Below are 13,950 nucleotides of genomic sequence, written 5' to 3' on the forward strand. Positions count from 1 at the left end.
TGAATATTTTGTGCTTTTTTCCAGTTTCAATTGATTTCAGTGACCATTGTGGTTTTGTTTTATTGACAGAGTTACCGACAATTTCGTCCACACATCATGTAGAGTACAGTACCAATGAAATGCTATCCCAGTAAATCGCAAAAATTAAAATCTGTATAAATAAAAAAGCCATTGCATTGGACCATTTCAAACACACGTGAGACCAAAAATTTTACCATCAGAGCATTTATGAATGTATGCGTCTTTCAAAGCCCATGAATTGAAATTTTCATTTTGAACTCAAAAGGCCTGGGGAAAAAAAGCCTCAAAATTAGGCAAATAGGGAGGAAAGGCACCCCGTAATCCCCCTGCCCAATACACTCGTGTCTAAATAATAAACAAGGAAAAAACAAGATAGGCTGAGTAAAAAGTGGCAACTTTATTCATTTTACAATTTGACAAACGTGTTTACAGCATGAACACCAATCGACTGTAGTCGAGAGCACTGACATTGGGTTTTTACTTTTCAGTTAAATTTCCAAACAAAAAAATCCAACTGGATGGAAACTACTGAATTTAAATCACACAACAACACCTACGATTATTCTGATAGATTAGCGAGCGTGTCCTGTTGCGCGTCCTAACATCCCAAAACTGTTAACAAGAAGTATTACATAGTGGATGATTTTGAGCAGTAATGGGATGTGTGAGTTTGCGCTACACACACAAGCACACACACACACACACACAAAAAAGCATCACAAATAAGGTTATTTTTATCTGCCAGGAGAAATAAATTTTATTTTTTGCTAAGCGAATTTTCAAAAGTAAGCAGGTGAACTAAAAAAAAAAAAAAACTAAATTTTCTTTTAAATGCAGAACATCTTTGATGAACAGGAATGTTGAACATCGCATTAAAATATAAAAATAAAATTAACCAAAAAAGGACCCACAATCCAGATTAATAGTCTGAGGGGGCTGTGTATGGGGGAGGGGAAGGGGTAGGGGTGAGGGGCAATCTGCTCGAGTCAATCCTGGGGGGTGTCTACATCAATTGACCAGAGAACTGCTTCACACTGAAATAAAGAGTAAAATGCACAAGAATATCAATTAACAAGTAAAAAAATAAAAATAAATAAACATTTAATGCATATACTACGGCAGGGGGTTGGATGGGCGGGGGAAGGGAGGGGCGGGGTTTGAGTGAGAAAACAATTATGTGGGCAAAAAAATCAATAAATAAAAAAATTCAAAAAATAAACATGGGGGGTGGTTAGTCCTTGAGTCCAAGCAGGTGCAGCACACTGAAGGGGGTGGAGAGGGAGGAAAAAGGGAGGCAGGGTTAGTTACCATGGCAACACCACCGCTAATTAGACAGCAGCAGCAAGCAGCAGGTTGTACAGCTGTATTAGCGTCCACAAAAAAGAGGAAGTGGTGTGTTGTATACGTGCCTACTGGTTGCCAAGGGAGACAGAAGAGGAGGAGCCCCCTGCTATTTGGCAGACTGTGATTTGTTGTCACTTGATCTAACTAAAAACAACAAAATCACTAGTCTTCCACACAGCAGCGGCCAAGGGAAGAATCACTCCACTCCCTGCTTCACACTGAAACGGCTACGGAGGGGCTGGGGGCCATTTTTGATATTTCTTTTTTCTTTTTCCAATGAAAGGAATCTTGAAGAGTCCAAAAGCTAAAATAAATAAATAATATTGCCTCTCCGTAGCCGTTTAGTATAAGAGGAAGGTTTGAACTACTTGCAGATTGCATGGGGAAGAAAGGAAGGGTGTTAGTGGAAAGACAGCAGGCAAGAGAAACTAGAAATACAGCATGAACACAACCATTTCGAGACACAGAATTTCAGAAATTACGTAGTGTCTCTGCTAAAAAGATATATGCGAGCACAACGTTTTTTTGAATACACTGAACAGGGACTAGAACAGGAGCAGGGAACCTTTTTCTTCTGCCTATCAATCAATAGCCATAAAGTTATGAAACCATGTGATGCAGCCAAACATGCAATTCCAACTATTAACTTCTGTGGTTTAAAAGTTTGGGGCCTTTTTTCACAACCATTCCTTACCGTTCCATTCTTCCAGCTTATACTCAACTGAAACCCGTACATCCTGACAATATTAATGAGTATTTTATTTTATTTATTTAAGTGTTAGGCCCCTCACCACCAGATTCGCCCCGTTCCCGTTCAACATGGATGTAGGCAAACGCCTGAAGATGAACAGGATGTCCTGTTCATCTCAAAGCTGCCATTTATAGGGAATTTCCACTATTTGCAGAAGATACAAACTCATCCAATTTTTTTTTTAAGGATTGTCTCCAGGTTCCCTTACCCCTGCACTAGAGACAAATATCAAAGTGGTTTAGATCAAACGGGGTCAGAGTAGAACTTGCCTGTTCTGTAGAAGGTACTGAGCGTTCTGGATCTGATCCTGGGTGCCCACAATAGTAATGATGCGGTCCTCTGAGCCCTCCAGAGGCTCGTCGATCTTGATGGACGCGCCGGAATCGTGCCGGATCTGCTTGATCCGCTGGCCCCCCTTGCCGATGATGGAACCCGCCAGCTGGCATGAGCCATTGGAAGATGTGACGATGGTGGGGAGGAGAAGGAGCAAAGGTAAACAAGCAGGTGTACAGACATATTAGTCAGGGACCACCACTCTAATTCGATTCAAACCAGGCACATATGGGAACAATGTGTCAAATGAGAATAATTAAAAATAAGTGTTTTGGGGATATACAGTACATATTCACATGTGAGATGACATTGTAGGCCATTTCCATTTCTGTCTTCAAAATATTAAGCATTCAATGTCATGCTGTACTCAATTAGTAAACACCCGTTTAATTTGAAGCGTTCATTGGTGTATAAAACCTACATAATATACATCAGGCAGGTTACTCACATCTTTAGGGATGGTCACTTGTGTGGTGGTAATGACCGGGTCATTGTAGGAGCCCCGTCCACCTGAGCCCAAGAGATTCAACAGTTATAACACGATTCGAGGGGGGTTATTGTGATCTTACTTAACACAGACACACACACAAAAATCTGAGCATTAACAGAAGCCACAGCATGTATCTGCTTGTCTTTCGCACAATTCCCAGTGAAAGTGGGACGTTGCCCTAACAGCAGGCGCTTTCACACTGGGACAGTGCATCCTACAAACAGATAATTAGAGGACGGCAGGCGTCCGTGCATGGTGTGACGTATAACAGGGCGGAGGATGAGTGTTAAACTTCACACCGCTATCGCGGTAACGCCGTTATGACTCCGATACTACCTCCAAAGGCTAATTATTGGCAGAACAACATGATTCTGCCCACGCCCAATCCTAATTATGTTCTTTGGTGCCATTCGGACAGAACAGAGTCAATTAAAAACAAAAACAAAAAATGCAGAAGAATACCAGCTTTGGACTCACCTGACTGGTAGCTATCCCAGGAGGAACTGTTGTCTGCACAGGACAGAAACCAGCATTGCTCAATGACATTTTTGGACAATTAAAAAATAAAAATAAAATCACACATGCAATAACATATTCAGATAATTTTTTTCTATTTTACACAAATTCAGAATTTGTTGCATGTATAATGTAATTTTTTTAGGATAAGGTCGACCTCCCTAATGCCAAACGAGAGACAAATTTAAATAGTTAAATAATCACTTCATTTTTGTCATAAAAAAGGTGTACGACTCACCATATCCTCCACTGCTCTGTGAAAAACAAAGAGAAAAGGACAGAGGTTACCAACAGGCCACATCTCTGTACGCATCCCGCACGAGGAGTGCAAGCTAAGACCGGCATGTACACGAACATGTATCTTCAATGGACGAGACTCAACTAAAAGCCACCCAGTTTTCATCCATATGCCAGGCTCCTCCTCCTTCCCCCGCCTGCCATCAGCCCCCATTTTCACCTGCTACTCAGCGGCTGCTGTCGCCACGGCAACAGGCAATTCAAAACGCTGTTGCTGGGCAACGGCAGGCAGTATCCTGCCAGCTCTCAGAGAGGGCGGGTGGGTGAGAGAGTCTGTCAACAAAGCGTTGTCGCCTAGCAACCAACTGTGGTCACCGCCACTCTCTCTTTCTACAGAAAAACAAGCTGGCCATGAAAAAGTACACAGTAAGAGGGCAATTATAACAGATTATTATGGGATGCCTCCAGCTGCGGCGATTACAGTCATTTAAAAGGGATGGCTGGTACGTACGGGCAAACTGTTGGGTTTTAATAAAGCTCTGGTCTGAGTGGAACACAATGCACAATCACAGCTTGTCACAAACTGGTGGCGAGCAGCATGCACTAGCTACAGGATGCCGGCACCCCGTGAGCTGCATGTATTTAGCAAGGGTCACTAACCATGTTATCGCTGTAGCGATCCGGTCTAACTCTTCTGTCACTGGTAATGAAAGAGAGAGAGAGAGGGAGGGGGAGGGGGATTGGGGTGTGAATGGGGGTGGAAAAAAATAGAAAATGTTTAGAAAAAAAATGCTTGAAAATGTTCCAAGGGGAGGAAAGGAAAAGAAATTGCGGTCCAGGTCAACCTGCACACACACGCTGAGCAAGATTACAGTATAAACACATTTCCTCCCAGCCATCTTCCCACACAGTCACAGGAACAGCTCTGACAGTGTTATGGTGAGAGGAGTGACAGGTGGTGGTGATGAAGATCAGAGCCAAGGGCTGCTGCTGCTGCTCCCGCCCCTCATAATGTGCATTTATTTGCTAGCCTTGTCACTACCGACGAGGACATTTGTTTGGAATCTGATTTGCTTCCCCTGATTTCCATATGTTCAGTCGTTATGTTTAGAAGCATTTGTTGCATCGACAAGGTGGCTTGGTATGACATAAATGGATTCATTTAAAACAGAAACACTGCAGTTGTGCCTAAGCATATTTGTCCGCAAGAATATACTCCCCAATGACTTGAATGACTGTCAGAATTGAGTAGCTTTGTGTGAACCAAGACCAGCGTTGCCTATTTGACTCCATCCATTTGACCATTTTGACAAGGAGTGCAGTGTGGTGGTGTTGACTGCTACGTTAGCTTCTTGCACTAGACAGCTGCCTTGCTATAGGACGTCAATTGTGGTCTCAAGACGCTGTTTTATGTGTGTGTTGTTTAAAACGCGTTACATTACATTAAGTATCCTTGTGTCTAAAAAGTATTTTTGTTTGTAGCATATTCATATTGCCGTGGTTAATAAGGTCTGCTTGTATTTGTCTACAGTACTAATGGCAAAATATAAAGGTCAAGGGGGTGTTTACAACTGAGCTCTGTTACTATGACTAACACAAATTTGTACGCAAGTTGGAGCACGAACGCAGTCATAGTTGTAGTAAATTTCTAGGACATAAATATTAGCCAGATCAAATTGGAAAAAAAAATAAGTACGACAGCAATTGAGCTTTGCCTTCTTGTGCCACAGGACCACATATTCTTACGCCGCTGCACAAACTAGTCAGCTCATTGTGTGCATCTTGTAATCTCAAAACCGCTTGTGTCAAGACCGTTATAAACCAAGGACCCCCTGTAAGCAGTTTTGTACTCGCCTCTGACAATCACCCACACCACACATCAAAAAGGGGTCATTAGCAAAGGGGAGATCACACTACTCATTCAGCACTCAAAACACCACTATTAGAAAGGGGGAACTGGGACAAGGAATCAAATATTGAGATTAACAAATAGAGGAATAATGCAAACAATAAGGGGAGCAGCACTTTGGGTGAGGGGAGACGGGGGGGAAAAAACAACTTACTTTGACCTTTCCTCTGAGCCACGGTATGAGTCATAGTAACGATCATCTCTGTGGAAAAGATGGAGATGGAAAAAGAAAAGAAAAGACAAAAACACTGAGACACCCAGGCATGAAAACGTACACTTCATGAAATGGAATACTGATAAATATATCCCTGTGTGCATTGCACAGCACTGAATTTCAATCCAAAACTGGACACCATTTATCCAATGAAAGTGACGATGTAAAGCAAGTGTGTAAACTATAGAAACAAAAGCAAGCAACCAAACATCTCATACAAACAACACGTGTATATTTCATTTCAATTTATAGCATGACAAGTAGGATGAAACAAACGTCTTACCCGCCTCTGTGCGAGCGACCTATGGACATAGTGTGGCCACGGTTCCTGCTCTGGTGATGCGGGGGAGGACCCCGCCGGGGGCTAATGTCGTCATAATCCCTGCGAGAGTGGGGCGGCGGCCCCCGCGACGACCTGCTGGAGGACATCCGATCGTAGCCGCGGTCGCCTGCGCTTGGCCTGCTACCTCTCATGGAGAAGCTGCTCATTAGCCGGCGGCTGCTGCTGCCTCCCCTGTCCTCGAACGCCATCGTGAAGCCTCCATATTCATAGGTTTCGTCGTAGAAATTGGGATCGTATGGCTGTGCGCGGCCCTTGATGGGAGCCTGCAAAAAGAAAGCAAACTATGGGATCATGAGCTCAAAATCATTTAAAGTTGGATTCACACTGCCAGTCCAATTGCCCAATTTTTATTCAGTTACTAGTAGTTTAGTTAATTTAGTTCATGAATGACATGCTACTAGTGTAGCATATTTATTAGGCTCTGCATTCTCTGGCGTTTAGAGGTACACATTTAAGTGCTTTTTGTTTTGTTTGATCAGACGAAGGTGTGTACATATGTTGTGTTTTGACACGAAGCTTGTATTTCTCGCTTTCACAGTACAATTGTATTGACACGTATTCAATACGCATCAGCTATGAGAGAGCCTATGATGACCAATTCAAAATTTGCAACATGGAGGATATCTAAGACTGGATTCCCACTGCATGACTCCAGTTATACATTTGAAACATGTATGCACATTGCAGACAGACGATATGATACTCATTAAAAACGTCAAATATAGGGTCTAAAATCCATGCAAGGAACCCAAACTTGTATCTCATGTAAAAAAAAGGCTGCCAAACATATTTGTCTTTCTCTCTCACTTACAACAGCGATGACCTCCAGCATGGTCTTGATACACTCAACCACACGCTCCATTTTACCGCCGACCAGCACAACGCGGTCTGTTGACTGAGGACAACAATCCTGATACAGCTTGATACTGGTCTTTGTATTCTGGAGGAAAATGCACATAAGAGGACATGTTTACAATACAGCACCTAATTATCAGCGGAAAAGGCTTACATCGTGTTGCCTGATCCAAAAAAAGGAACAGTGTGTTCCTACAATTACAGCATACTATTCCCGGGGGGGTTCATTTAAACAACTGCAGAGAGTACCCGACATCTATTAGGGGCAATGTGTTCAATGGGGAGGTATTTATCTGTAGAAATACTGCAATTAATGATAGTTGCCTGGGATGCGTATTTAACTGCTGAGACTACTAAGCATCCATTAGATTTTGGTGTTCATCAGGCAAGGTGTTTTTTATAATTACAAAAAAATTTCAAAAATACAACCACTAAGAGTTGGGTATAATGTTTTTGATTGGGTGTCCAAATGGGAAATTAAAGGTGTCCGGCAGAAGAAAGTACAGCCATACATCATACACAAAATACTGATTCTTACTAGGGTTGGGCATCGAGTCTCGCTTAATTTTAGAATATGTAACGTTTGAAACTCAGTTTCTCTCATCTTTAGCACTTTCAAAACTGCTTTGCTGGCAATGTGCACTGTGATAATGAGGTTTATCATAAGACTTTTTATATTTTTACCCCATTGGAAAAAATTAGCACTCTATGCGGTGTAATGGATATTTGTTCAAGTGGATGTGTTCAACTGGTGACTAATCAAGGCATGGCATATATTAGAGTGGAGGTGACTATTTGAAGAAATGTGGTAAAAATTGCTGCAATTATAATTGACATTTATGATATAGGGATTTTTGTTATTTGTGAGCCCTAATCATAGTTCATCACCCTCAAATACAGGCCTTTCTAACAAAATAAAAAGGTAGAGAGATTTTTGCCAATGTTTCAAGTAACGCACTTTGATTGTTTCATTCTACAGGTAAAAAAAAATACCTCTCTGAGCTCCTTAATCTTGGCTCCTTTCACTCCAATGATGGAGCCAGCCAGGCTCTGGTGGATCAGTAGACGCAGATCACACTCAAAATCCATGCCATTGTACTGCTGGTACTGCGGACCACGTTGATAGGTTGATTTAGCTCATTCGCTTGGTTCAGTGTGAAAGGTTGCAAACATGTCGGGTCCTTACCTCCTCCAGTGTAGGGATGATCTTAAGCATGATCTCACCGATGGTCTCTATGTCAGCGCAGATGCATAGGATGCTTTATGTTGCACATGCCAATGACAAGGCAGTGGCAAAAAAAAAGAAAAAAAGTGGGGGTGCAGGGAGCCCCATGAGGCATCCCGGAAGGAAGGGGGAAAAGCATATTAGTTCAAAGAATCAACAAGAAAAACAGTCAAAAGTCCATTTGTTCAACCTAATCAAAATTATTCAAACATTAGGTCCGTTATTTTCTTAACTTGAGATGGTAGAGCTGATAATGCCACATTGTAGCTGTCAAAAAGCTACAAAACTCAATAAGGTGATTACAAAGTGATTTTTTTTTTGTCCAGATCAGATAAAAAATTAAAAAAAAGAGACGAAAAAGGGAAACCAAAAGAAAGTGAGAGCAATCAGTGACCACTGGAGGGGCAAGACGGGAGAGTGAAATCTGGGTACGATCTGGCTGGTGGGGACAAAATAAATAGAAAATAGAACCAAAGCATACTAAAGACAACTGACAAGCATAAATCTGGGGTGGGTGCCCACGACAGTACTATCTAGGATTTAGACTACATATGTCAAACAAGCTATTAAAGAGCAGAGTAAACATATGAACAAACTATTTTGAACAGCAAGTTTGACTATTGATGTCTGCACCCACTAAGCGAGAAAGTAAAAAGTTAACTGATGAATGCAAGTACTAGAGGTAACATTAAGATTTCCACTACTATCTCAAGTGCCAATAAGGTGACAATGGGAGAAGCCATAATATAAAAACAAATGATGCAGGTATGAGCAGGATTGGGGGGACAGGGGTATCCTGTCCGTTTGAACCATCGCAGCAATTAATGGCTACACCGACATGAAGCAAAAGGCAGGTGAGCAAGGACACAAACACAGTACTTAAATGGTACCAGGAAACGGGTGGTTGGCTAAGGCTTGTTGTATAATGAAACAAGGAAAGAATGGGTCGGCGCAAGACACAGCTGAAGATTTATGGGACTAACACACAAATAAAGAACCCATAACATTCACCTTAAGAGAGGGCGGAAGATAGGAAAAAAATCATGAATAAAAACAACAAATGCATTTTGGCTGGCACAACAAAAATCAGATTCTAACAAGAGAGAGGAAAAAGACCAGTGGCAGACTGAAAAACCTTGAAAAAAAACTGATGTGACTTAACAAAAAAAACAAAAAGGTACGTAAAAACACACTATCGGACATCTTTTTTTTCTTTTTACTTTTTTTTTTTTTAAATATATATATATAACTGTGGCTACAATACAGTGAACACAAGTAGGTTATCAAATACAGTGAGCTGAGAAAGAGGCAGGATGACTATATGACTGATCTTCTCGTCTGTTTGACCTGTAGTCAGGCAGTGAGAGGGAGGAGCTTAGGGACATACCGCTCGGGCCCACTGCTGTCTGGGACTGACACACTGGCATTGTACTGGGCGTGGTGGCATGGGCAGGGGGGCCGGGGCCATTCGAGCGCGGATGTCATTCGAGTAAGGCGCCCGTTTAGAGAACGGGGCGCGATTATGGGCAGGGCCAACCGGGGTGTCAGGTGGGCGGGCGGGCGCAGGAGGGGCCGTCCAGAACATGGGCAACAGAGGAGGAAGTGGGCAAAAAAGTCAACAGCAAAATAATAAACAAGGGAGAGGGGAGAGGGGAAACAGTTTTAATATACAGGCTCTACACTGATCATGTGTGTGTTGAATTCTCTCAGAGATTGGTTTGGCAAAGAGAGGAGGAGAGAAGGTGACATTGGAAAAGAGAGGTCATGGCATATTAAGAACATGAAGAGTTCAACGTTTGGGAACAGACCAGAAGACAGTGGGAGAAGGGAGGGGGAGGGCAAACTGGAGGCAACGACTGAATGAAATAAGAAGGATTTGGCCAGGTTACCTGAACGCCACACTGTGCTCTTCTTTGATCTTTATCATTCAGAGGTAGAAACACTTAACAGTAGGACTGACTGGTCTATCTTAAACTAGGTTAACATGGTCAACTTACGTCAAAAGAGTTACTCTGGGACATAGCTATCAAAGAAAAACCCGTCTGCCCATTAGAGGAGGTTTTAAGAGGCTGTGGAAAGGGGGAATAGAGGAACAAGAGGAACAAAACTTCCACATATACTTACGTCTGAACGCAGAGCTTTGATGTTTTTCCCACCTTTCCCGATTACAGCTCCTGCATTCTGTCAGTTAAAAATAAAGTTGACATAAATTAACAAAAATTCCACAGAAAGGGATACAGGCAAAAAAAAAATTCCACCAATAAGATGGTATTTCAACAAATACATATTTCTTAGAACATAAAAAAAATAATAAAAAGGATGGTTCGTTTACTTTGCTCTGCAGGAGGATGCGGAGCTCAATCATCTCGTCTGAGCTCCTGGAGCGCTTAAACGATTTCTGCTGATCTGCATCCTCGGCGGGACGCTTACCTGCCGCAAAGAAGATAAACAGACAGCATGAAGCCGCCGGCTAACATTCCCTCCACTTAAAAGCAAAAAACTGTGGAACCGCAAAAAACTAACTCCTTACAGCTTGCCAATTTGGGAGGTTGGCCCAAATCATCCTCAAATAACAAACAATTGCAATTTGGGAGGTTGGCCCAAATCATCCTCAAATAACAAACAATCTTTGAACACTAACCTGTCCCTGTGTGCAACATCAGCATATCATATAAGCACAACCCCCTTAAACCTCAGTTCAGACAGCAAAAAAAGGTTTGCTTTTAGAGCACGAGAAGTCAATATGTTATTGTTAAGTATGTGGACGCACAGAAAGGTCAAGATGGCTTTTGGCATTGGTGGAAGTAAAGTTGATCACTGATCAGATGTTAACTGCTAGCTAGTAAACACAAGGTAAAACAAAAATTGGAGTGTGCATGTATTACTGAATCATGTTTTTACAGCATCCAACAACTGCAAGCATGCTAGCATCCGAGACACTTGTGCGTTTTTTTTTTTTAAATCAAATCACTTGTTAGCCATTATCTTTGGGGGTGGGTGGCCACAAATAGCAGTTATTATATTACCATTTGTATCGGTGCTGAATGAGGAATCGTCTTGCGTCTCGTCTTTGATGTCCATGATCCTCTCTGGAAAAACAAGGTGCAGGCACACCGGTCCGGACAACAGGTGACAACAGGGATAGACAAGAAAACAGGATCCGCTTGGCTATGGTAATCTGTCAACATAGCGTGAGAGAGTGGTGGACGGGGGTGGGTGAGTAATTGTTTAACTTAATGTGTTTGCTTGGGAATCCCGGTTTGTTCACGGAGCAAAGATACAACAGAGGAACTGGCACTACTGAAACCTGTTCAACAAAAGAGAAGCAACTACTGCGTGGTGCCTTGACTTATAGATGCCCCAGCTTCGTAAGTTGATTTGCAAGCAGCCGCTTGGTTGACTTTTTGCTTTGACAAAATTAGACATCAGTGAGTTTCAAATGTGCCGTCACTGGTGGGAAATTACTGCAAGATTACAAATAATTGAGCAATTCAGATAGTGTGATGCCCTTGTGTGTGAGCAAGGAGAGCCACAGTCACTTATGTTCTATTGGCATTAATTACTGGTGATTAATTAGCGCTTGTTAGAAGGCTGTTTTTCTTTAAATACATATATTTATTGGGCTACCCCAAATGACAATTTTTCTTGTCAACTAGTCACGGTTAGTCGACTAATCTGAACATATTGTGTTGTTTTTTATTTTATGTAGCCCTTTATTTAACCAAACTATTTGGCTTGGATTCACTCACATGTATAATTTAAAGTATCAAATTGGTCTCCAATATCAAAATGAGGACTGCACCTAAAACGAAAAATAAATATATTTTTTAGCACTCTAAAACCAGTTCTGTATACTGTAATGAATTGGGTTGCACACAACCCAGTTAGAAACGGTTTGATTAAAAAAAAAAAACAATGCTACAAATGTGAGTGTTAAATGTGACACACATTCAAGTACTGGTAACAAACATCAAACACATATATGACAAGGACTCATAAATTAAATGTACTGCGCCACGCAATGTACTCCGTAAACAGAGTCGCTAGATATGACACAGAAATTGTTCAGCCCTATTATTAACATAGTGGTTATTTTGCTGTGACCTCCAACTCGCCACCTAGCGTTATTCTACTGTGAAACATACGAGAACTACGAGTAAAAATGTTACGCCGGTGAATGTCTACCAGCTCATAGTGTTGCGGGTAGAGTACTCACCTCGAAGGTGCTAGGTCACAGATTCAAGTATGACTGTAATTTTTTGTTTTTGTTTACAAATTCTTGCAGCCAGTTGGGAGCTGTAAACGAGCCATGTTGTTTCATGTGTTTATTGAAGAATTTAACGGTTATGCTGAGGGTTATTGTTAGGCTGGTAAAGTCGATAACAGCCTATTTTCTGCGGCAAAATTAAAACTTTGTGAAACAAGAAAGAAGGGGGTGAGCAAGACAGGAACCACGCATAGTGAATGACTCGCGGCAGCTTGCAAATCATGCTAAAAAAAAACGATTACCGTAAATCACGTTAAAATAGCTGTTCACGCCAGGCCAAGAACATATAGCACATGTGATGGATCAATCAGAGCGTTTACAGCAAAATAATACTAGCAGGAGAGTTTTCTGTCACGGCAAAATAACTACTTATATATTGTAACTCCTTATTAATTGCAGTTTGATAACACTATATTTAAAAAAGTTTATTTCTCTAAATTCTCATATTACATTATGTTTTATACATTTTTGTGCTAGTTGTCTATATTTAAAAAAATATATATATATGTTCGACGGCTGAAACGGATGTGGTTAATGTTGATTTGATAAGCAAATTTATTTACGAGGTAGTTGGTATGTACTAATAATGTTCGTCCAATTGATCAGTTCTAATCAGCATGATGTGATAATAGCGAATATGGTCGACTATATTATTATTTTAGGTATGTTGGATGAGAAGCAGGTTACGTACATCAGCCATTGACTAACATGCCGATTTGACCAATTACACATCCAATTAAAGCTCAGCAAATAAAAAGTTAGGTGTCAATAACCGATGTAATTATTTAAATGTTAACGAAATAGCGTGGCCAACGTAGTGATAGCTAAGGTTTAGCTGACTAGGGTTCGTGACAGAAACAAACAGGATACGCTAGCAAGGTGGCTAGCTTAGATACGCGTACGTTAGCTTTAGCTACGCGCTTAGTCAAATTAAATTACAATTAAATGCCAGCCACACCGATTTCAACCGTACATTATTTTCTCCGTAGCCAAGAAGCCACAACACTTATGGAATCCACGGTGTGTCTGCTTCGACAAATAGCGGGTAATATGGGGTACACATCAAACGACATCGGGCTACCAGTTAGCTCTCGAAAGCTAATTTCGCCATCTTGCTATAAAATCAGTTGCACAGGAGTGGCGCGAGCCATGTTAACTAACTTCATCAACGTGACGCCAGTGACTCACTCTATTCACAGCGGCGCGGTTTATAACGGCGTACAAACGGTCCCGTGATACTTGTAGCTCGAAATGTATCACTAAAACCAACAACTGGGGAGTGTACGAACCCAAACGTGCGGTGAGACGCCTCGCAGGCTGCCACTTCCCTTTCTTGCGATAAGGAAAAGAAACTGCGTAGCTAAACGCGCGAGGCGATTGGTGGAGCGCGGGCGAAAAGCACCTTCAAGCAAACCTCTGATTGGCTCTTACTGCGATCAATCACG

General features: G+C 41.7%; 1 protein-coding gene across 6 annotated transcripts; it reads right to left on the bottom strand.

The window, feature by feature from the left end:
* Positions 1-399: 399 nt before the first annotated feature.
* Positions 400-13,940, bottom strand: hnrnpk (heterogeneous nuclear ribonucleoprotein K). Of its 6 annotated transcripts, none has more exons than XM_086075426.1 (16): positions 13,795-13,940; positions 11,265-11,416; positions 10,571-10,668; positions 10,363-10,419; positions 9,626-9,669; positions 8,200-8,272; positions 8,007-8,120; positions 6,970-7,098; positions 6,099-6,421; positions 5,756-5,803; positions 4,353-4,392; positions 3,694-3,709; positions 3,417-3,449; positions 2,898-2,959; positions 2,386-2,555; positions 400-1,055 (listed from the first exon to the last, which is right to left on the bottom strand). In XM_086075426.1, exons 2-16 carry the CDS (start codon positions 11,317-11,319, stop codon positions 1,025-1,027), a joined length of 1,293 nt encoding a protein of 430 aa, XP_085931552.1. In that variant the 5' UTR covers positions 11,320-11,416; positions 13,795-13,940; the 3' UTR covers positions 400-1,024. The 6 variants fall into 6 exon arrangements, with proteins under 6 accessions (XP_085931552.1, XP_085931555.1, XP_085931556.1 ...); XM_086075429.1 differs by having other exon boundaries at positions 400-1,283; XM_086075430.1 differs by having other exon boundaries at positions 11,265-11,327; positions 13,795-13,877.
* Positions 13,941-13,950: the final 10 nt, after the last annotated feature.

Source organism: Leptonotus elevatus, chromosome 5 (genome assembly GCF_054856555.1).
Source record: "Leptonotus elevatus isolate MCC_2025b chromosome 5, RoL_Lele_1.0, whole genome shotgun sequence".
Classification (NCBI taxonomy): Eukaryota; Metazoa; Chordata; class Actinopteri; order Syngnathiformes; family Syngnathidae; genus Leptonotus; species Leptonotus elevatus.

Excerpts from the sequence above, each read along its gene's own strand:
- hnrnpk (XM_086075426.1), bottom strand. The coding sequence starts at position 11,319 with ATGGACATCAAAGACGAGACGCAAGACGATTCCTCATTCAGCACCGAT. Across the intron at positions 9,670-10,362 it reads TCAAAGCTCTGCGTTCAGAC|TACAATGCCAGTGTGTCAGT; the intron begins GTAAGTATATGT and ends CACCACGCCCAG. Across the intron at positions 8,121-8,199 it reads TCATCCCTACACTGGAGGAG|TACCAGCAGTACAATGGCAT; the intron begins GTAAGGACCCGA and ends CGTGGTCCGCAG.